General features: G+C 36.2%; 1 protein-coding gene and 1 long non-coding RNA gene across 2 annotated transcripts in view; one reads left to right on the forward strand and one right to left on the reverse strand.

The window, feature by feature from the left end:
- The window catches only part of LOC109025945 (uncharacterized), a 58,412-nt gene that overhangs the window by 27,847 nt on the left and 5,170 nt on the right, over window positions 1–25,395 (forward strand). The window contains exons 2-3 of the long non-coding RNA XR_002004903.3: window positions 19,624–19,755; window positions 20,872–20,973. This is a non-coding gene — a long non-coding RNA (uncharacterized lncRNA). The remainder of the gene's footprint in view (window positions 1–19,623; window positions 19,756–20,871; window positions 20,974–25,395) is intronic.
- On the reverse strand, window positions 733–10,081 carry GCG (glucagon). The gene is made up of 6 exons (XM_004032709.5): window positions 9,993–10,081; window positions 6,922–7,022; window positions 5,189–5,350; window positions 3,394–3,531; window positions 1,877–2,020; window positions 733–1,221 (listed from the first exon to the last, which is right to left on the reverse strand). The coding sequence occupies exons 2-6, from the start codon at window positions 7,011–7,013 to the stop codon at window positions 1,215–1,217; spliced, it is 543 nt and encodes a 180-aa protein (XP_004032757.4). The 5' UTR covers window positions 7,014–7,022; window positions 9,993–10,081; the 3' UTR covers window positions 733–1,214.

Consider the following 25,395-nt stretch of genomic DNA (forward strand, 5'->3'; position numbering starts at 1 on the left):
CTGGTCTTAAGATTTCTATCCATTTCAGGAAATGCTTATCAGTATGTAAACGAGTAAGAGTGATCATTACAGGTATTAGTTCAAATTCACTACCGCTGATCAAAGTATATAAGTAATCTGTAAACGTTAGAATCTTATTGGTGGGTAAGTCTACCCTATGGGAGCACTATAGAGATAGAGAAAGAGAGTTGGCAATGCTAAATACAGCAAAGAAAAGTCTCAGGCTTGGCAATCACTATCAGACTGTTCCAAGGTATTGGCCATTGCAGGACAAGGAGAACGGCTACAAGGCATGATGGGCAAACTCAAATGCCTGCAGGTGCAGTATGCAAGTAAAGTGGGCCAGAAGTAAGTTCCTTGATGTCCCCATTATGTAGATGGGGCGTGTGAGCACGCATGGGCATGTGCTGGGGCCCTACACAAGCTGGGGAGCACCTGATCCTTTGGTAAGAGGCAGCTGTTACTTAGCTACGAATAAACTTGCCTTTTGGGTCTAATATTGCCTCATGACCTACTTTTTCAGGAGACACTACAAATCAATAGTTTTTTATGAGAGACCCTGATTTTTCAATGTTGGTTCAAAATGTTAAAAGTTCTGTGCAGCCATCTGAAGCATGAAGTCATGCCTATACACCAAATTTGACTTGTGGACTGCAGCTTAGAAAACAGGGGTGCTTGGAAGGAGTGGGGCATGAAAAAGGGGGGCATAAAGAGAAAACAGACAATGGTAAAGAAGCTTGAAAATTTTATTTAATTGTATCTTTGATACATTGAAAGCTGAGTATTTTTAAGACAAAGGTTTCAAGAAGAAAGTTCTCTTTCCAGTTTCACCACTGTGGCTACCAGTTCTTCTATTCTCCTATTATTATAATGCAGATATGTCAGATCGGAATAATTTACATTTACAAATTATATCATAGAAAAATAATTTTATCGCTAAATGTAAACAGGTTGGGGTACTTCATCCAAAATAAGAAGAAAATAACAGAATCTAGCACTTTCATATTTTAAAGCTGATATTTTAGCAATATTTTGATAAAACTTTATTCCATTTGTAATTTTTGGCTACACAACACTAAAAGAAAATTTATTTATTGGCATGCAAAGCAATGTGGCCTCGGAATACACCTCTTAAATTTACAAGACTTAACATTTCAAACATCCCACGTGGCTAGCAGGTGATGTTGTGAAGATGATCTTGAATAGTGATATAGTTATTTCCTAGAGATTAAAAAAAGAAAATGATTTAACATAATTATAATAAGATGATACCATTAACTTATCCAGAAAATATTTCAATGATTTATTTTGATAAAAGTTGTTTATTAATCCCTTTGCCCATAAATCCCTCCATCCTTTGGACTTTTAAAATATTTTCACTTAAAGATTATTTATCCTAAAGTCTGCTCATCAATGCTATCAAACAATTATGAATAATTATTAAAAAATCAAAATTCATCAAGATAAGTATTTTTCGGGTCCAGTTCTCACTACTCTTCTTATTAAATTAAGTATGTAATATTGTATATGCTGCATTTCACCTTTGTGCTGAAATTTCAACATAGCAATTTTTAATGTGACAATATGTGAATGATGTAACATTTCCCATGTTTCATTTCTATCTGTGTTTCTAGCTTCTTGACTCTAATAGACACTCAGTAAATGTTTCTGGAATAAATGAATAAATAGATACAAACTGTAATGATACAAAACAAACATAATGATGTACTCTTATATGACTTAAACATGCATAATTATTTCCTATATAATAAGAGATTATAGACTTTCCCCCTACATGGGGAACAGCTTGCAGCAGTATGACAATCAGTACTAATGAGAATTTGATGGTTTTCAGAATTAACTAAAAAGCAGTCACCTGTCAGTGATTTTGGTCTGAATCAACCAGTTTATAAAGTCCCTGGCGGCAAGATTATCAAGAATGGTGTTCATCTCATCAGAGAAAGAACCATCAGCATGTCTGCGGCCAAGTTCTTCAACAATGGCGACCTCTTCTGGGAAACTAAGAAAATAAGTGTTAAAATTAGCGTTTGATTAGATATTTTCAATAAATGATCATAGATTGTCTACCACTGGTAACATGCACAAGTGTCTTGAGGAAACAGTAAAGGATTCTGTTTTTAAAGGGTGTACTGTGAAACACCTGATAAAAACCCATGTGGACCAGTGACTACTGGAAAAAGAAAGTAGCAGAGCTGGGATCTAATACCAAGTCTGCATAATTTCATGCCCTTTTCAATCTTCTAGGTTGTTTTGAAGATTTTAGTATATCGACAATACAGAAACTATTGTTGAGATTATTAATTTGTCTGTAATTCAACTAAATATATCATATCCTATAAAACCAGAGCTTGCAGGAACAGCCTTGCAAAATGCAGTATTAAGAGGTTAAAGCTTCATCTATATTAGATTTTTCTCTTTCACTGGTTTACCATTGCAGAATTTTTGGTATCCCTTTAAAACACTGCAAAATATCGTCAAGAGTGAGAAACTATTTTACCATTGGTTTTATAAGTTTAATTATTAATGTTTTAAAAACCAACCATTATGCTAGTTCTCTTTCATCTTGAGATCTCTTTAAATTTCAGTAAGCTTGTTTTAAATCTAATTTAAAAATCAGAGTTGAACATAAATTCTCCGTCTCTCATATTTCATCTCTCCAAAAAAAATCGGAAGAAAATGAGATGGTTCAGGGGTCTGTTTGGCTGTGTTAAGATCTAAGCAAGTAATTGATGGTCTTGGTTGTTTTCCAACTTAGATTATTTAGTAGATATCTATATGACAGCCCCATACAAAATTGGATATGTAGTTAAATATATGGATGTTTTTACCTATTTGTACTTTGAATATCATTTTATCAACATCTTAGGTTTGGTCACTTTCAGTCTTCATCACATTTTTATCTGAATATTTATTAATATATAAATATATGTTGATCACATATGTAAATGTTTAAAGTTAAGCTTTAAATATTATACGTTTTCTTTACATATTTGAAGTTTTCAGCACTGTTTCTTCTTTTTCCTTACCTCTAGCTCCCCTAGAACAGTCCTAGTTTAAATTTGTCTCAGCGTAGTTATTAAAAACATCCTATTTACTCTCAGAGGTGGCCTGGTTTGGCCAAAGATTTAATACCTAATTATAATGCAACCATAAGGGGATAAAAATGTAACCTGTTTGGCTCTATTATTAATACTTAGTACCAAAAACAAAATGGGTTCAACTTTTATATACTGTTTTTCATCAATAGGAATTATTTCCTTACTTTGCAAGACTGCTAATTGCTTCTGTAATCCAGATCCATATATAGATAACTGTAGTCTTAAATTTTCTGCATCAAGGCAAAAAATGTCAAATAAGAATGTACAGACTTACTCTCGCCTTCCTCGGCCTTTCACCAGCCAAGCAATGAATTCCTTGGCAGCTTGGCCTTCCAAATAAGAACTTACATCACTGGTAAAGGTCCCTTCAGCATGTCTCTCAAATTCATCGTGACGTTTGGCAATGTTATTCCTGAAAGAAATGTGAAAGTTAAATTGAAGATCTGTCTCTTTGGCAATATGGTTCTCACCTATAAGCAGTGGCAACTTTGGGTTCAGGATTCTATGTAGAAGGGGCTTAGGGAGTTTAGGAGATGAGGGTTGCTAGGGGATTTGTCGTGAAGCTACATTAATGTTCTGGATTGAAACTGGTGGAAGAGAGCTAATAACAATCGGTGGGCTAAAGCTCCCCCTCCCTTCCCAGCATACCCATCTGCAATCCCCTGCTTATGTATGTCATTGGTTATTAAAGCTGCCTTACCTTTGACTTAAGTCTCAATGGATACAGGCTATCCACTGTGCTATGTGACTTGCAAGCAAGTCAGCTGTTTGTTATTAGTAAGTATGGGGTCAGAGTTAGTTAATTGATTTGAGGGAAAGCAAAGGACCATCTTGAATTGTTACCAAAAGGACCACTTGATAATGGATTAAAGAAAATGTGTGATCTGCTAGTAACAAGGAAAGCAAAGAAGATGACCCCATATCAACACCAAGTGTGTGCAGAGCACCGTGGAGGTGAGCCATCAGCTGCTGTCAGTCTCCCTGGCACATATTACCCCATATCACCTCATCTTAAACACATAGGCAACACTGCTTGAGTGTGAGGATTGCTTTACAACAATTTACCAAGTTGTGGCATTCCCATTCTAGAAAATGAGGACAGTTGTTTGCATTTTTATAAATTTGTGATTTCTCACCTTTCACTGTAGTCCTTAACAGGGACCTCTCCCTGTGTCTGCTCTGACCATGATAGCCATCTTCCTGTGGCTGTACCCTCTACTTTAAGAACCTTTGATTAGCAACTCTGTTTCTCCTATTCCTCCTGCTTGCTTGTTCTCTCTCTCTCTCTCTCCTTTCTTACTCTCACTCTCTCTCTTCTCCAGTCTATCCAGACAAATCTATGTCCTTTTCCTGATTTTTTGATTTCTTCAGCTACTTTCTATGCATAACTCCCTTCCCCTTGTGGGCCACCCTCCAAAAAAATTGTGAAATTCCACCATCTCTGTGAAACCCTTGCGGATAATTTCCTCCAGTAGCCTAGATGCAGCAAAAAACCCAACACTCGTCAAAGAAAATCCAACATTAAAATGTATGCCTTACGATAGGCTTGTGTTCCTATTTGCTGTCTTTTCTCTCTATGCTGTGCAGCTAGGCTGTAATTTTAAATGCATGTCTTGGATTTTATTCTACAAGAAAAGGAATGCATCTGTTTCCATTCCTTACCCTTGGCTGGGGGATAATTTTAATGTTGGGTTTGAACCCCACGAAAGAATGTTATATTTGCTCTATCTTTTGGTAGAAATTAGATTGGTAACCTCGTAGGTCCGCAAAAGTAAACTTTCACTTTAAGGGAAAATGAGTAAGCAAGTAAATATTGCTAGGACTACCACTGGGAAAATAATTTAAAGTCTATGTCACACTGGAGGTTGGGTAAGTGGTTTAGAGGGGTGCGGGTTAAGACACTCAGGGGCATAATACTAAGGAGAGCATCCCCAACCCTAAATATCTTCAAAATGATCAGAGCTTATGGGCACTATTTGACGAGCATAAGAACTTAATAATGTCAAGAGACATTTTAGACCTATTTAATACATTTATAAGCAAGTTTTGAGCCAGGCTTAGACTCTTACCTGTTCCTCTTGTTATTCATCAACCACTGCACAAAATCTTGGGCACGCCTGGAGTCCAGATACTTGCTGTAGTCACTGGTGAATGTGCCCTGTGAATGGCGCTTGTCCTCATTCATCTGATCAGGATCACTGAGTGGGTCTGCCTGGGAAGCTGAGAATGATCTGTGAAGAACAGTGATTGGTACAACATAAATCTCTCCTCAAGAGTAGACTCACTTGAGAAGCATCTTCACTACAAAATACAAGACCATATAAAACAGTAAGGCAGGCATCTAGAGTATTTCAATAGGTAGTTTAGAAAGATCTTCCTTAGCTTGTCATGAGAATCCCTTCGTTTTAGTATAGTTGCATACGCTATTATTCTGAATTCTAGGAACATGTTTCTCAACTGACTTCTTTTTTTCTGAAATAGGATTAAACAAATCTTTTTCTACTAATTAATCTACTCATGATTATGCTAATAGTGACAGAAGAGAGTAGTGACTTGAATATTTTAAAAGAGTGAAGAATCCCAAATCATTTCTTTGGGCAGCAGATTTAAGCTCCCAATTTTGTTTTGCATATATTCATATGAAAACAGCACAATTATCTAGTTATATGGTGGCTAATAGTGGAAGGAAGACAACTAGAAGTTCAAAGAAAGGCAAGAAAAAGGACACTTGCTAATTTGAAACTGTATCATGAATAATCCATATGCCACTAATCAACAGTTGGTTGGCATGGTAAATACATGGGAAAATAGTCAATGTAATTAATACTCAGAAATGAGATACTATTTTTACCTATGAAATTAGCAAAGATTGAATGCTGAAGAGGATATTATGAGGAGTATTTCTATACTGCTGATGAGAGTGTGAATGTGTATGAACTTTCTGGAAAGCAAGTTGGCAAGATATTAAAAAGGGTTTAAACTCATTCAGACCCTTTGACACAGTATTTCTACAACTAGAAACCTATGTGCAAAAAATAGTAAGAAATGTAGGAAAGTGTGTATATAAAATGTTGTTTGCAACATTCTTTGTGGAATAAATTTTAAGACCTCTTAAGCTTCCCAAATAAGTAGCTAAACAAATATTGTACATTTATGAGAAGAAATAGTATGCAGCCATTAAATATCATGTTTAACAAATATTTTTAATAATATAATAAAAGTGTATAATAATACAATGTTAAGATATTAAGCATGATACAAAGCCATATAATGAGCCAAGAGATATTTATGTACGGTTTACATAAAACACAGGAAAGTAATACACCAAATTTGTTTACTTTGAATAGCTTTCTTTGGACAGAGGAATTTTGAGTACTTAATATTTTGTGCATATTTTTCATACTTTCCATCATGAACATGTATGGCTTTTACATTTAGGAAGAAATAATGCTATTTTTTAAAGGAGGAAAAAAGAGAAAAGAGTTGGTGTGAATAATTGAAGTAATCTATTATGCAGTGTATGAGTAATGAATTGATAGATAGGATCATCTGTAGATTTCAAGGAGCTATAATTTCCCATGTAACATGTTTTTCAACATTTCTCTCCCCTTTTATTATAAAAAACACAAACTCTGATCTACACTCCAACAAAGTCTGCTTTTATCACAAGGATACTTTAAACGTTTGATCATTGTGCAGAATATTTGTTCTAAATTACTGAGACCTTACTCACTAATCATAGTTTTCACAGGCTTTATTCCAACCATATTGATATGTTAGTTCGAGACTACGGATTTAATACCTGGATTTCTCCTCTGTGTCTTGAAGGGAACGTTGCCAGCTGCCTTGTACCAGCATTACAAACAATCCAGCCACAAAGTAAATGCTTTTCATTTCTGCTGTCTGTCAGAACACAGAATGGGGGTAGGGTGAGGGGGGCAGGCAAGCATTTTTAAACATGTCAGGCTAAATTAGTTAGATTTGACTAGATAAATATCATAAGTAGAAAGAAAAAGCTAGTGTTATCACTTTTATTCTGATTATATTTTCAGCTTAATTTTAAATAGTGGGTTATATTATTTCCCCAGATTTTTTGGAGGCAAAAAAGGATACAAAAGACGTGTTCCACCATTAAGCTTTTTCATTAATGTAGGGACACTTCTGTTTAATAATTAGAAGGCTCATTTCCAGACTGGAAATTAAAATGTCCACAATCAACATTTAAAATACCCACTGTAGATGATATGCTACATATGGTTAGCCTGAATGGCACCTTATCCATCATGCCACCCCCCTCACTATCAGTCTGGCTTTCAATTAATAGTCCTTCACTTCCAAGCATTTACATTATACTGCATTTCAACCATCTTAAAGCAGCCTCAGGCTACAACTTGGCATACCAGCTGTCGGTTCAGATGTATTATTCATTTATATTTTAAATAGTGTAACTTGGTCTAGACTTTGTAATTATGAAGCGGCCAACAGATTTGAGGTATTTTAGGGTGCTTTGACCTGTTCTAAATTAAAGGGAAAAAATCATTTTAAAGACAAGCAATTTGCAACAAGAACTAATGCTTCTGGCAACGTGAACAATCACAACTAAAAAACTAAGAGATTACTATGTAAAAGAAAATTAGAGCTTGCTTCTAAAGTCATAAAAGTCCCCAGGTTGTTTTCTAATTGGACTTAGATGAGGACATGTCATTCACTGCTGGTGACACCATAGACTTGGTTATAGGATACACCTGATTGCTTGTCCCTGTGTCACAAGCAGATGCCCTGCGAAGCCATAGTATGTTAAGGATGTGATGATGCAGTGTCGACGGGGACTGGGACCAACATGAATGTGGGACAGAGTGTCCCCACAGAGCAAGCGCTTCTATTTTCTGAATGGGAACGTCAAGTCCAGTCTTTGTCATGGATCTCTGCTACTTTGAAACCCAATGGTGTTTCCTTTGAGAAGCGGGCATTTCAATCCAAGTTTGACTATGCTTATCCACAAATAATTTGAATGAATATTTTTAGCAAATGACATTTGGTTTGGAATAAGGATTTCACAAATATTATCATTTTTAAACTATCAATCTTTTCCTTAATATCTTAGCTGTATTTACTATCTCTGGCACTAAAACATAGACACTGCAATACCTGCAACAGTAACTTTTTTCTTTGAAATATTAAGTTTTTTGTACATTGAATGGACGATTAGACAAAGGAACATAATAGGAATGATATATTCACCTTTCTTCATTCATCAACATCAAATTACCAATTTGACATTTTGCTATGCTTCAGTTTAACCGGTTGGCAGACTTTGGAAACCTTGCCATATATTTAGGTAGTATCTACTGATTATAACTCTCAATTGTTATATCTGTGCTTGCAGGAATATTTAAATATTAAAGTAAGTACTTCTTTTAAAAATTATACCACTGTTGAAAAGTTTCTTGTAAAAGCTTTAGTCTTTCACAAGACTGAAAAAAAAAATTCATTCCACCCAAAGTCCTAAGCGTTTTGCAATATCTCCTATTATGTTCCATTGAGGCAGATTTAGAGCAGGAGGTATCCTGCCACTTCAGGAGCTGATGGAAGAAAGAACAACCATAAACCACATAAAGAAGTGAGCGTTCCATATCTAATAATATTACCAACAATAAATGACTTCTTCTGAAGAAAGAACTGGCTTTAAAAATCTCACTTATTTGTTTGTGAAAGTCTATCGAATTGTGAAAAAAAAAGAATAGAGTTAATTGTTTGAATACAATTGCTGAGAAAGTAGAGATTTATGTTATTTTAGTATCAAAATCTTATTCAAAAAGAAAATAATTTCCAATTAATTTCCCCCCTCTTTAGGTAGTCTAAAGGGAGGCTGCGGTTTTGTAAGAACTACAAATTTCCACTAAAATTTAAAGGGAAGTATGGTAACAATAATAAGTAGGAAGTCTTACAGAAAGATTAATCTTAGACCTAAAAAAGAAGACATTATGTTCTATCCCCAAATGTGTTGGCATTGTAGTCCATATAAATCCTTTTTTAAACTGGTTAGCTCATTTTATGTAATAGGTCTTCAGTACGTATGGAAAAATACACCACTTAATCATTTACTCCATCAAAGATCTTTGTAAATTTGTTTTTTGTCTCTAGGAGCCTAATCTAAAAGACAAATTAAAATTTTATTGCAGAGGGTAGCTATTTTAGATTTTATTACTATTTGTCCTCAATACATAGTAAATAGTTATTAATGTATGGCTTCACTCAGATGCGTCCAAAGAAAACCCCCCAAATAGATGACACTTGTTCTCTGCACCAAGTACGCTATGTTTTATTTACAAAGAGTTGCTTTAATGGACTTTGATTTTTTGATAGATGTCTGAAATTTGAATATTTGAAAGATGATATTTAATTTGTTCTTTTGGAAAACCAGAGATTTTAATTGGTAAAAAGCAATTTCTGTTATAGGCTCCCTAATGGACACATTTCTGCTTACTTTAAAAGACGCCTTCTGTTCAAAGTAGTATACAGATCTATCAAGTCCAAGAAAAATATTTATTCTTCAAAATGTTACCAATTATTTTAAAATACAACTCTCATAACAGTTAAGTATTATAACAAGTGCATTGATTTGAATCTTTGTTTTTCTTTCTATTTTATATTTTTGCATGTAATTATCTTTCCAACTCGCTTTGTGGCTTCGCTATATTAAAGTACACGTAAATGCATTTGATATAACCTTTTCCATCTCAGCTCCTCTCTGTGTACTATTAGTAATAAAGTCTAAGATGAAAGAACAACATTTTAATTTATAATATTTTGATCCCTTAAAAATACTTCACTGTCCGCCAAACAGGATTTACAATTTTATAATCATCTTACCTTCTGGTAGTGTGCTGTAGAACAGAGCAGGTGAAGAGAGAGCAAGCCCTCTTTGGGAACTTTTGATGTGCTCTGTGTCCTAAGCTCTGCACTTCTGCACCAAGGCGCACTGCTTTTATATACTCTCCAGCTCTGTTTAGCCTCACAGATATTACGCTGACAATATAAATTTCTCATCTGTAAATAATGAGTTTTTGTTACAAATGACTTCCCTCTCCCACTCACTTTGCTCATCTGCATTCTATGCTTATATTGGGTGAGAGATCTTAGAGACCTGGAAACTTTTTATGCACTCTTGTGTCTTTTTTTTTTTTTTTTTGGTTGGGAATGGAGACAGCAGCTTGGAAATCCACCTTCTACTTTCAATCACGCATGAAAATCACTTAAGTTCTTTAAATTGAATTTTGATGTTGAAGACAAAAGACCTTGAAATTATGTAGCCCATGGCCAGCCCTGTTTTGTGCATGGCCTCGTTTGAGGTTCTTACAAGTCTTTGGTTTACTACCTAGCCATGATGAATTTACCTGAATATAACAGTCACTTCAGTCATTCATTTATCTAAATAATGATCATTCATTCAACACATATGTATTAAAAATCCTCTCTTCCTCACAACATGGAGTTTATTTATGTTATGTTTGTGGAAAATTTAAAGATATTGATTAAACCCCTATGTGTCCTGTTTTAATAAATGGAATTCAGGCAGAAAGGATGGAGCAAAATGAAGATTAAACATTCAAGATAGCTGATGCTAACAGGAAATTATCTGGTATTTTTTTCCTTCTAATATATATTTAAAATCTAATTTTACTGATAAGAGAGTGGGGTACTAAGTTACAAAAAAATGAGATATGAGGAAAACTGTTGAGATGAGATGCGTATTTTCACGTTTCCTGAGTTTTGTGACCAGCCACACAGGCTTTAATGATCTGTGACATTTAGCAGAAATGATTCTGGTCACTGTAGAGAAATAGAAAAATGGTAAATAATCTGGACAGACAGCATAAGAAGTAGTGTCGGCATAATTTGATTTTAGTTTTGCTGTTATTGACCAGCTGTGTGACCTTGGTCAAGTCACACATTCTCTTTGTGTCTCTGCCTCCTTATTTGTAAAATGAGAGGGGTTGGTAAATGTCTTTTCTAAAATAAAAATTTTATTCCATATTGCAAACTCATCACAACATTTCCTAACTAGATTCCAATATTCTAATATAACCAACCGCATGATGTCACTGATGACTTGTATGGAGGTAAATCATTGAGGCAACTGGAGAAATATTCCAAATGAACTTAACTGTTCAATTTGTGCATGAGACCAACGTTTGAATGTAGAGCTACTTGAAGGCCATAGAGATCAGTTTCAAGTCAGACTGGAAGACATCATTGAGGGGTTTTTGTGCTGGTAATTATTGGTGCTAGAAAGCCTTGCTTTGCAAAGTGTGGTCTAAGGACCAGCATCATCTGGGAGCTTGCTAGGAATGCAGAATCTCATGCCTATCAGAATCTGTATTTTAACAAAATCCTAAGGAAATCTTTGTTCATATTAAAATTTGAGAAGCACAGCTGCATAAAATATCCGCCTCACTTTATCTCCTCATTGGTACTGCTGGTGTCTTGATCTGAGACCTGCTTCTTGGCACTCTACCAGCAGAGGGGGTGAAAGAGCAGAGAAAGGTGTCAAGCCTTAGGTCGATCTAGAGAGTAATACTTACAAATACGGTAATAGCTTGAAAGAGTGGATTGATTTAATGTATGATTACATTGTCTTTCTCTCTGGCTACAATCTTCACACAACTATTCGCTATATTTTTAATTGTTTTGGCAGATTCAGTTCTACTTTTCCCATTGTCTATTTGTCTATTTGAGCAGATGTTTCTTTCTGTCTCTCTGTCTCTGTCTCTCTCTTTCCTTTTCAGACTCTACTTGTTTGTGGAGCAGCCCTAAGAAGGAAGATCTGCAGATCATATATATAAAATCTTCAACATAGCACTGGCCTTTTAGTAATTATCCTCTCCCAATATTTAACTACCAAACATTTTTCTTTCCCTCCACTCTACTTGCTTCCATTATTCTAAAAGTGACTATCCCAAGTTGTTTCAGAAAATTTCCTGTGACTTTATCTCCAGCCCACTGACACTGACTCTTGGGGCTCCCAGTACCATAAGGGTAAGCATTCTGAGGAAGTATAAGCAATAAGAACCTCACTGCATTGTGTCCTGCTCTCCTCTCTAGGAGGGGCAAGTCAGGCTTCTTCATGGACACCGAATTGTCAGAAATTAAGACAGAACTCAAGTGCAATTTGGACTTGCAGATCTTCTTCCTATCACTGTTCTGGCATGAGCCTCTACTTGGCCTATTCCCATCAATACAGTTATTCAGTGATTTAGGCGTGAGGCAAGGAAAGTGGTAGCCCTGTATGTCTATGACTAGTGACATATATGATTTCTTTATGATGTTTAGTCCTAAGGACAATTTCCACAGATTTACAACCTGTGCAGCTGCATGAAGCTGCATGCAGGACCTCATGCTTGCCTTAATGCTTTTACCACCTCAAAATTCTTAAAAATTTACACAAAACCATGCTTTGTGGGGTTATTGTGTGTTTATTTTCTGTAGCTGCTCGGAATACTTAGGAATAGTTGAGAATGACAAAGATCCAGGTTCACAGTGCGCTGCGGTGGGAAGTCTATGGGTAGGGAGAACTCTCGGGCGTTGCTGATGGGAGTACAAAATATTAACTCCTTTGAAAGGTGGTTTGGTAATACTTATCGAAGTGACTAATACCTATAGTTCTTGGCCCAGTGAGGCTAAAGCACTATTCTGAACATTTATCCCACATATATTGCTATGTAGATATGTAATGATGTAGGTACAAGGTTGAGTAGAAGAGTAACAGGTGGGAACTAATCCAAGGGGCCAGCAATAGAGCACTGTTTAGAAAAAAAAAAACGAAGACGCTGTCTATTTACCAATATGGAAAGACTCCAAGATATGTTGTTAGTTGAAAACAAGAAAGTGCAGAATGGGTATGTAGTAGGCTACCTTTTGTTTTAGAAGGGAGAGGGGCAGAAATACATGTTTATTTTTCGTAATTGCGTCAAAAAATTAAAATAGACAAGAAGCTGATGAAAGTGCTTACCTGTAGGAGGCAGTGTGGATAAGTGGGGTGCATGTGGACAGGGACAGGATGCAAAGAATACTTCTTTTATATACCTGCTATGTGGTTTGGATTGTTTGACCATTTGATAGAATTACCCATTCAAAACAAACCAAAAAATGTAATTTAAAAAGGAGTGGCAGTACAACTACTTTGGAAAAAGGTAAAACTTTAGAGCTAAATGTACAATTACCCTTTGACCTAGCAATCCACTCCTGGGTATTTTATCCAAGAGAAATAAAAACATATATCCACAAAATGACTTGTAAAAAAGTGTTCAGATAAGCTTTATTTACAATACTTAAAAACTAACTGAAGTATCCATCAACAAGAGAAAGAATAAACAATTTGTGATACGGAATTCATACAGCAACAAAAATTAAGCAACAGCTGACTCAGGCAGCAATGTGGAAAAATTTTGCAGACATTATGCTGCATAAAAGAAGATGGACATGAACAACTATATACTGTATGAATCCATTTATAGAAGTTCAAAAACAGGCAAAATTGAAGTTAAAAATCTCAGAACTGTGGTTGTTTCTTGGAAGAGGATGGGAGAGGATTGCCTAAGAGGGAACTTTCTGGGGAGATGGAAATATTCTATATTATGATAAGGGTATGTGTTACCAGGTTTATCCGATTATCAAAATAGTACAGCTAAGATTCGTGATTTTTAATTTATGTAAATTTTACCTAAAAGGGGAAAAAAGAATAGTTACAAAAAAAAAAAAAAGAAGTCTGAGTTGTGGGTGGAGGTACAGATGACACAACCATGGCAAAATACTGATAATTGTTGAAGCTGGCTGATGGATAAACAGGGTTCATCGTGCGATTCTGCTTACTTTATTTATGTTTGAAATTTCCCATATTAAAAAGTTAAAGCCATAATAGAATGATCATGGGGATGGGCCATTAGGACTAATTGGTCATTTATCACTTTGGAAGCCAAAGAGTTAGACTTTTCAGTGAGTAAAGATTAGCTAAGTAAAATAAGTGAACTTCATAGACACATGGTGGCAACAGAGCCTGGATGGAAAACAGTAGCCTAGGCCGGGCCAAGGTAATGGAAAAACAACTGCAATGAAGGCAGAGAGAGGAAGCTACCACTCAGAGGTAATGGAATCAAAATCACTGTTCCCTTCTTCTCAGTGTTATTCAATACCCATCCCTAGGATTTGCCTAGCTCTGTTTGATAAAACTGCAGTAGTGACCAGTCAAGCTTTCCTGATATGCTTGAGGTTTGTTTTTTATTCTTGGACAGTATTTAATACTCTAACCTAGGAAGAGCACAGCGTATTAAGATACCATCCAAGGGTCCATAACAAGGGTCTTCTGAAAATAGGTGCGAACCTTCAAAAGATCAAAGAAAAATTATGTATAGCATTTGAGGAAAAAGTTTTTATTGATTAGTTTTAACTCTGAAGAGCCACTTAACAAGAGCATTTGAAAAGTTAAAAATTGAATACATACAATGTAATAATCAGATGTCCTTCACATCTCTGTGAGTGACTTAATGGGCTCAGGGATCCAGCGGTAATAAAAGAAGAACTTCCAGGGGAAGTTCTGAGTTTGCCAGAGGATGTGAGAAATACCCTTCCTGAGAGAGATTTAAAAATCAGTTCATGACCCATCCATCTGGAAGGATTCTGAGGAAGCCTGCTGGGGTAGGGGGGAAGATTCAGTAATAAGATCAACGGACAGTCTTCCTGCCCTGAGGCTCCGAGACCCTGCAGACAGCCCGCTCACAAGTCTGTGCAGGGGACTGTGTGGCATCATGGCTTTGCATTCGTTGATTTTATCTTTTGCAAGATCCCTGGTATAATGAGATGTTTAAAACTGTTCTAAGTTTCAGTTGTTATTTTTATTCCTAAAGGGAACAAGAAAGAGAAAGAAAACAAAATCATATTTGTACAAAAGAATCTTATCTCATAATTTACAAGCAGAATATATATTTATATGTATAAATACATATATATCATTGAATACATGTGTTATGCTACTATTTTTCGCATATTGTAGCTATAAAAAACAAACCATATGTCATTACATTTATCCAACCTCTTGCTCATCTGGAAAGACTTTTTTTCTTCAAGCTTCTAAGAGTCTTTAATGTGAACCAATTAAAACATTGCAATTTTTTAAAGTCTTCTGTAAAAGGAAGTAACTTCAGCCATTAGAAAATTTAAAATTTGGAGTCTGTATACTAAGAAAATGCAGAGAATGCAAACCTGAGTTATAAATACTTTTTCTTGTTCATTATACCTTGTGGTAAGACTTGCCCCCTGCCTGAAACTTACTCAGTATTGCCAATTTGTATTTTATCAGATGTATTATCAAGATATGCCCAGTTTTCTGGTGAAATTGAAATGATATAACCATAGAAGGGAGGATAATTCATAAAGCCATCTGGGCTATTACCCTATTTTAAAGCAGAGATTTATTTAATATATTACAATTCATTGTTTGGCTATTTTATTTTTCAAACCTGGAGAATAAATTTCTACATTTCCATTTTGCAATAAATGACCAAAATAATTTATTTCTGCAGTCAGAAACATTTCTATGGCCAGAAGTATTTCATATCTGCGTTCTAGTCCTGGCTCTTACTGAAAGGTAAATCATTTCTTTGTTGCCATGTTGTCAGAAGATGTAAAAACTGACTTTTCACTTCCATCTTAATAAAAATTCTTTTCTCCTCATAAAGCACAGTCGACTAACCATAAGTCCTTTCTAAGGCTGAAGAATGATAGAGTCTCCCTTTTTTTCTTATATGTCTAGTCCATGATTGCCAGCATTCTCCTCCATAAATACTTATCAACAAAACTCTAGAGGTCGAAGATCATGGCGTTTACACCTTTGTTTGCTTATTTATTTATTTATTTATTTATTTATTTATTTATTTATTTTTGAGACGGAGTCTTGTTCTGTCGCCCAGGCTGGAGTGCAGTGGCGTGATCTCGGCTCACTGCAAGCTCCGCCTCCCGGGTTCGCGCCATTCTCCTGCCTCAGCCTCCCGAGTAGCTGGGACTACAGGCGCCAGCCACCAAGCCAGGCTAAATTTTTTGTATTTTTAGTAGAGGCGGGGTTTCATCGTGTTAGCAAGGATTGTCTCGATCTCCTGACCTCATGATCTGCCCGCCTCGGCCTCCCAGTTTGTTTGCATTCTTTCCCCACAAATAATGGGCAAAACTCATAGCGGAAAAAAAGGTGATGCAAATAATATCTTAAAAATGTATTTGATTTATTAAGCATCAATTTGCCTCTAATGTTTTTCTGGACACTTGTTCTAATAAATGTATTGTTGAAGACAGTTGACATTGATGAAAAGAATCAAGTAAAAATTATAAATTCAGAGACACATTTGACCAAACACCCGGGGTAAAGTGTAATAGTCATTCCTTCCATTGGTTAGCACATAGCTTCAACTACTGATTAGTTCATTACTTTTTTGATTTCTCACCTGGAATTCATATACAGATTTAATTGTAGGCAATAGATTTAAAAATAATAATATGAGAGCCAGTATTTTTTACAATTCAGAAATGAGGATCAAGCCGCCTAAGAATAGAAGTAATTACCATTTCCTGAATATGTACTAAAGGCAAAGCTGAGTATATTATTCTCTAATACTCAAAATACATAACGAGTTTAATATTTTTGCCTTCATTTTACAAATAACAAGACAGGGGCTTAGAACAGGCAACCAAGTTGCTTAAAGCCATATCTGGGTCCGAATACAGGACCCCACTACTTTGTAACCTTTCTAGAGTAAGGCTTTGCAAAGTAGTCCTGGGAGGACTTGGCAAAATCTCCTCAAATCAGCTTTGACTGCTGTCTAAATCTATTCAGAACTTCCAGATAGCTAAGATAGCAAGACATCTAAATGCTAAACAGTTGATGATGGAAGTATTTTTGGGCTTAGTTTTTAAAAAATGTATGATTCAGTAGTTTTTAGTATGTTCAGAATGCTGTGTCACCATTACCATTATCTAATTTCAGAACTTTTTCATCACCCATAAAAGAAACCCCATACTCATCAGCAGTCACTCCCCCTTGCCCTCTTTCCGAGCTCTTGACTACTGATCTACTTTCTCTGTATACACATTTGCCTGTTCTGTGTATTTTATATAAATGGAATCACTCAACATATAATCTTTTTTGTCTAATGTCTTTTATTTAGCATAATCTTCTCAAGGTTCATCCACGTTGTAGAAGGAATCAGTACTTCATTCTTTTTATGGTTGAAATGATTCCATTGTATGCTATTTACCACATCTAGTTTACCCATCTATCAGTAATGGACATCTGGGTGGTTTCCACTTTGGGGCTATTATGAATAATGCTGCTGGGAACATTCATGCACAAATTTTTGTCTGGACTATGTTTTTAATTCTCTTGGGTAAATACCTAGGAGTAGAATCGCTGGCTTATATGCTAACTCTATGTTTAACTTTTTGAGGAACTGCCAACTGCTTTCCAAAGCGACAGTGGAGATTCTGTTTTTTAAGAATCAGATCCACGAATTTTGGATATGTCACACGATTGACTTTTTCGTCCTTTTCAACAGCTACAGATTTCAATGAGGACAATAAAGGAGCATAAGATCGAGAGGTCAGTGGTGGGGCAGGTCTTGGCAAGGAGGAGAGACTATGCTTTTTGTTTCCTCTAGACTGAATTGGAGCGTCAATGAGGAGGCAAGATGAAGCTGGATGTTGGAAAAAGTCTCCTTGAAAGAGCTGCTCTGCTGAGTGCAGTTAAGCAGAAAACTGAAAGATAAAAATGTAGGGGTCAGAAAAGGGATTTTCTTATATGACAGGTTTAAGTGTTTTGAGTGCTCATGGGGTGTAAGATGTAGATCTGGAATAAGTGTCGGGGGTGGGGTAAATCCTATGGTTTCCTCTGTGCTTTGTACAGAGACATAGTGCTGTGAGTGGCAACTGGGTAAAATAAGTGTAACTTCAATTTTAATTTTTTTCTTTCATTGAGAATAAAAATATTCCTCTTATTGGCAACAACAATGGATCAAAATAGATTTTTCTAAAGCACCTAAGAGCCTAATATCCTGGACTAGTCTATTCTCTTATATCAGATATATCAGTAGGAATATCATATTATTCCTACGATCTAGGAATAATGCAATAATTATTATGGGTTACTTATTCTGAAAATTATTACCAATAAAATTTTTAAAAGCAGTTTTTAAAAAATTATTGAGGTGACATTTACATAATAAAATAAATCCTTTTAAAGTGAACAATTAAGTGACATTTAGTACATTTATGTGTGCAACCACCACCTCTATTAGGTACCAAAACAATTCCATAATTTCAGAATAAAAACCCATATTCAATAAGAAGTTTCTCCTCACATCTCTCTCCCCACATCCAGTGGCAACCACTACTTTGAACTCTGTCTCTATGGATTTATGTGTTCTGAACATGTCACATAAATTGAATCATACGATAGCTTTTTGGGTCAATGCATTAGAGATTCATCCATGTGGTAGTACATGTCAGGACGTCATTACTTTCATGGTGCAATAATATTCTGCTGTATATATATACTACAATTTGTTCATCCATTCACCCATTGACGGACATTTGGGCTATTTCCGCTCTTTGACTATGGTGAATAATACTGCTGTGAACATGTTTGTACATGCATTTGTTTGAGTACCTCTTTTCAATTCTTTTAAGTATATATATATATGTAGGAGTGGAACTGCTGAGTTATATGGTAATTCTATGTTTAATTTTTTAAGGAGCTGCTAAAGTGTTTCCCACAGTGGCTGAAGCATTTTACATTTCCCACCTGCAATGCACAAGAGTTCCAGTTTCTCCACATTCTTGCCAATATTTATTTTTTGTTTTTTTCTGGAATTTGTATAGCCATTTTTGTTGGCATAAAGTTATACCTCATTGTGGTTTTGATTGGTATTATCCTCATGACCAAGGATGCTGAGCATCTTTTCATGTGCTTGTTGGACATTTGTATGTTTTCTTTGGAGAGATGTCTCTTCAAATCCTTTGCCCATTTTGAAATTGTGCTGTCTGTTTTCTTATTGTTGAATTGTATGTGTTTTTAATATATTCTGGATACTGAACCCTACGAATAAGTTTATATTTGTATATATGTAAATATGTATGTATATATACCTATGAGACATATATACAAATATATATATAATGTATATGAAGTTCTTTATCAAAAAAGAATAAAATTTTAATGATAAAAATTATTCATTTTAATAAATTATAAATTTTAATAATTACACTCATAGTTTCCATGACTTTACTTACTTTCTGGAAAATATGACACAAGGATGATTTGAATATTGAGTTGCTATTTATAAAGTTAATTATAAAATTTTAATACTTTGATAGTGATAGATTCCTAATTTTTGTTAAGAGAAAAACACATGCAGAAGGCTCTAAGTGTACATCAAGAAACTGATAGTAGGATTTCCTCTAGCAGGTTTCACTGAGCAGGGCTTTTTCATCAAAGAAGATTATGTCAACAATATTTTATGACTCCTGATACTGTAACTTGAAAAAGTAAATAGTGAAAGTACTCCGGATATGTTGGAAGTGCTTTTGCAACCTGGAGGTACGTGTGTGACTCTCTGAAACCATAAATTGATAGCCAATAACTAAAAATGGGTGGGGGGGAGACATAAAAGGCTTTGTTTTGGTTTTTGTTTTTGTTTTTATTTTTGTTTTTGTTTTTTGAGACAGAGTCTCGCTCTGTGGCCCAGGCTGGAGTGCAATGGCGTGATCTCAGCTTACTACAACCTCCACCTCCCCGGTTCAAGTGATTCTCCTGCCTCAGTCTCCCGAGTAGCTGGGATTACAGGCACGCACCACCATGCCCGGCTAGTTTTTGTTTTTTTTTTTTTTTTTTTAGTAGAGATGGGGTTTCACCATGTTGGCCAGGCTGGTCTTGAACTCCTGATCTCAAGTGATCCACCTGCCTTGGCCTCCCAAAGTGCTGGGATTACAGGCATGAGCCACTGTGCCTGGCCATAAAAGACATTTTACCGGTAATCTTCTAAATTGTACTTTTTTGTTCTTCTAAAGACTTAATCTAAGGAATAAAGCCTCAGGTTTACACACTCATTGTTCCTTATTTCTGGAGCCTCTGCTTTGGCAGCCTGGGTGCAGCTGGCATGACACACTCGATGCCAATTTGGGGACCATCCCTATGTGATATCTTGCAAGTGTCCCCCACCACCCTGCCCCATCTGTAGTTCCACGGTCATGGTGTGGAAGCTGGCAGGAGAGCAAGTGTGGGAAGACACAGTGCAGGGGTGACATGGGTGAGAAGACATCAAGAAGCAGCAGCAACAAGTGGAGGAGAGGCCATGGGAAGACTGGAAAGCCAACGCCATTTAGAGTTCAGTCATGAACTGGATTTCCATATTGATTGGCTTGTCTGGACATACACACAATTTTGCTGGGGCCAGAAACAAGATGTAGACCCTGTAGAAGTTATTAAGTTACAGAGGGAGGCACAAAACTTCAGCTTCAAAAGCAATCTTCAAATGTTTGTTTAGCAGTCACTTAATGGCGACTTCATTATGTGTACTTAAATCCTAATAATGGCTTATAAGGGCCTGCTATTAGGGTTGTGTTTACTTATACTCCATTATATATTCATTATTTGATTAATGACATTAATAGGTAACAAACCTATCTGAAAAGGCATTCCACATATTTCTTCTAGAATACCTGAGAAGAGGCACTGCCACTGTGGTACAGAAACTGTATGCCAATTCAGTTGGCATACAGGGAGTAATTGAATTGACCTGGATATATGGAATCTTGGGTGAGTACTGTAACTTAAACCTCATTTTCCTAGTCAGAAATACATATATTTTAATTTCTAATTTACAGAGTTTCAAAAATTAAATGGAAGAATATATACGGAGCACCTGGTATACAATTCACATCCAAAAGAAAGCAATCAAATTATTCCTTAAAATAGAAATTGATACCCCCAGCCCAAATCTGGCATCCAGATGAGTTTCCTTTACTCATAAATTAGTGGTCAAGGGTTCAAAATTGAGAGGGAATTTCCATTTAAAAATCCAGTTTTCCGGTTTCTCTTGACAAAAATCACAATGTCTGGCAACACCATATTTCCAGTGGCAGCAGTTTGAGCCAGTAGTTGTTATCCCTTTAGTGCAGTCACCAGCTCATTAGAGTCCCAGCCTTATTTTACCAGGAATCTCCTTGACCCATTTCTTGGTTTGCTTCATTCATTCTGATCACCTGCCTGGACTCAGTGGTTCTTCAGATTGGGAACTCTACTCCAAGACTCCTGTTACATATATCCAATACAAGATCTTCAGCTATCAATTTAACTCATATAAAATACGTTTTATGAAATAAGATGTTGGATGGTGATGGTGATGGCAATCCCTTTGAAAACGTTATTTCCAGGCATGGTGACTCACTCCTGTAATCCCAGCACTTTGGAGGCCGAGGCAGGTGGATCACTTGAGGTCAAGAGTTCGAGACCAGCCTGGCCAACATGGTGAAACCCTGTCTCTACTAAAAATACAAAAATTAGCTGGGCGTGGTGGTGGGTACCCGTAATCCCAGCTACTTGGGAGGCTGAGGCAGGAGAATCGATTGAACCTGGGAGGCGGAGGTTGCAGTGAGCCGAGATCATGCCATTGCACTCCAGCCTGGGTGATGACAGCGAAACTCTGTCTCAATAAAATAAAATAAAATAAAAAACTTTTATCATATGACCATCAAACAAGGTGCCATGATGGGTCCCTGCCCTCACTTTTACTGCCTAAGTAGTTAGAGACAACACTTCAACCTCAGTGTTTCTAAGGGATCTATGGTTGCCATCCAACCAAATATTTCCCACACCAACCCCATAAATCTGGCCTCAAAAGAGATCCATGAGACCTCCATATTGAGAGAAACCACTGTAATCCCAGCAGATAGTGAGATCCAGGGGAGAAAATAGTAAATGAAAACACAGGATTGACTCCTATTGTTTAACCTACAGGCCTCCAATTGTGGAAGATGATTTAAGGATCAGGAATTGCTTTGCACTATGCCCTAAAGGGACACAGAAGAATTCTTAGGGCTTGCAAAATGTGATTTGAAAGCCATGGATCTAGCCCAGTACCTGTGGCATGCAGGGAGTAATTGAATCTCAGGAAGAGAAGGTGCTTGCCCGAATTACAAGAATTAGAACTCAGTTCTCTTGAATCTGTTTGGCAACTTTGCAGGTGCACAGGACTACATTCAGTTGCATCAATGGGATACTAGGAAGTTCAGTTCACCCATGTTGAATGATCAACTAAAAAATATGATCTAAAATGCACAGCCTTTACAAGAGATATTTCACTGATTTATTTTTCATAACTCCAAGTTTACAATACAATCTGAATTTAAAAGAACCAACCAAACCAACCAACCAAACTTTCAGGGTTTGAACATATAATTTGATCAGGAGACAGAAACAGAATAAGCATGAGTATCCTTGTTTTATAATGTAAAAGAAACCACTAGTACTTGAAACATACTTATTAAGCAAAATATATTTTTAAAAACTAGTGTTGTTTTTAAAATAAAAGCTGCTAGAGTAATCAATCACATTCCAGATATTTATTTGTCATTTTCCAGCCTGAACATTTGTGCCAAACTTCCTCAGCCTGCAGTGTCCCGGTGGTGATTCATCTAGAGGCAGCAAGTATCTAAGTTAGGACAGTGAAGTAGGCTGTGTTTCCATTTCCTAATCCAAATTATTTTTGTTTCAAAGACAAACTTCTTTTAGATCTCTGGCTAAAATTCATGTCCTCCCGAACCTTATTCTCCTGACCGGGACACCTGCTGCTCAGGGATTTTTCTTTCTCTTTGCTTTGAGGAGGACAACGGCAAGTTCCTATTATATACTAAGTTTCAGAAAGGGCATGATCTGTACCCACTGCCAGATTACACACCAGGATTCCAGTTCCATGGGCTCTCTCATCCACAGAATGTGAGGATACATTCAGCAAATATTGATTGAGGTCCTCCTACGTTATTCTAGGTACTGTCTAGATCCTGGAGGCAGAGAGGTGAAAAAAAATAGACAAGCTCTCTGCTCAGAGGGAGCTTGTACTTGAACGGGAGAAATAGGGAACAACTAACACAAACGTAAATCAAAGAATTTCTGATGCTTCTAAGTGCTATCAAGGAAACAAGATTAAATAATGTGGTTGGAAGTCTCTGGCTGTGGCAGAAGCAATGTGAAATCCAATGATCAGGGAAATTCCCTCTGAGGCAATGACACCTGAGCTGAAACCAAATGAGGAGACAGCCAAGTGAAAAGCTGAGAAAAGATGTTCCAGACCCTGGCACAGAAATAAGTTTGGCCTACACAAAATCCACAGATGAGACCAGGGTGGCTGTAGTTTGATAGGTGATGAGAGAGTGGTGGAGACAGGGCCAGAGAGGACAGCCACTGTGGTGCTTTGCAGGCTTCACAGGAAGATGGGTAAATTTACTGCCCATGTCCTTCAACTACACATTGCCCTGGCAGTTTGTCTTTCTCAAAGTTGTTTCAATCACTGCTATCAAATATTAGACTCCTTAGACAGGTGTTGAGTGAGACACAAGGATGAACAACTCATTTAAGATAAGTACCAAGGAAGATGAACTTCCTTGGATATGCACGACTTCAATATTGGTTATTCCTAAAAGGCCACCTTGTTTTAGAAATAAAGACTCATGTATAAATGATCAAGGACACTTATACTACATTCCATGGTATGGGAAAGAAACTATTGGCTTCCGACTGAGGCTATTAATTTCTTGAGAATTAGTTTATTGAAAAAACCATTAAAAAGTAGTTCATTTTATGCATCTAACAAACAGCTACAAAAGACTAACTATGTGTCAGACACTGCTCTACAAGTGATAACTACTTTAAAACAACAATCAATTCCATGGGGTAAGAACTGTTATTGTCTCAATTTCACATATAAGGAAACTGAAACAGAGATAACTTATGAAAATTTATCAAAGTTGCATAGCTTATATATTACTGAACTGGGATTCAAACCAGATAGTTTCACTTTAACCTCCATTCCTTTACCCACTACAGTACTGCCCCTAAAATGAGCTGTAGTGAACATGTTCTGTTTACAAGATTGACAAGTGAGCTATGTTGTATATCATTTGAAAGAAAGAAATTTATAACATTGCAAAGTATTGCTTTAATCTTCTGAAGGAAATTAGAGAGTAGCATTGTTTCCTGTGTATGTACAAAGCATTTTATATATTAAAGCATCTTCACTTTTTAATGATCATTTCTCAAATTTGGAAATTTAGTGTAGTACCAGTGGGGTATAAGGAAATTTTATCACATATCTAAAATGTTCTGTTGTTTTCATAGATATCTAAAAGGATGTTTCAATAACAAGCCTAATTTTGCAAATGGGTAGTAGTTTTTTTTAACATACAAGTCACTTCTTAATATTCTACTCTTTCATTATGACACTTATTTCAAAAATTCACCTTCTGTAGCAGTGACAAAAGTTCCTGGTCCTAAAAATGAGTGACTAACAAAGATGTTCCTATCTTTGCTTGTCAGCAAATAGTAAATATGAAAGAGGGAAGATGAGTTGTCAAGCCATTGTGGCATGACCTTACCTTGATTGTACCTCTCTCTTGTTCACACAATACTGATTCTCTATAACCACAGAGCAAAAGATGGAATGCTATACCAACGAGTATCTGTTAAAATATATACATCAATACAATGTTTTAAGTAAGTAAAAATGGAGTATTAATTAGAAACCAATGGAATAAAATCAGACTGTTCTAGCTTGCCAAAGATGTTACCTGTGTGTCAAAAGAAGTGTTTATGACCAGCATGTTAGTATTGCATGCCAGTAATCTGAGCAGGTGGTCATTAGAGGCTTATGCTAGAAGCCAGATCGTTTTCCCCATGAATAGCTTGGTAAGGTCTAAGCACTTATTTCTTCCTGAATTAAAAATTATTCCACTTCGAATTGCCAAAGTACCTGTCCATAATGCCAAGGAAGTGTTTTAGCAGTTCCCCTTCACAGACTGAGAATGATTTACTGTGTTCAGAATTTTTCAATCTGTCTTATTGGATAAACTCAAAATATCTGCTTTATTGGATAAATTCAAAATCTCTGTTAGGTGCCTTCTTTCTTCTTTACAAACAGCATAATTGAAAGCATTGTTTTGGTAGAATCTTCTCAGAAGACCACAT

Source organism: Gorilla gorilla, chromosome 11, assembly GCF_029281585.2.
Source record: "Gorilla gorilla gorilla isolate KB3781 chromosome 11, NHGRI_mGorGor1-v2.1_pri, whole genome shotgun sequence".
NCBI classification, from domain to species: domain Eukaryota; kingdom Metazoa; phylum Chordata; class Mammalia; order Primates; family Hominidae; genus Gorilla; species Gorilla gorilla.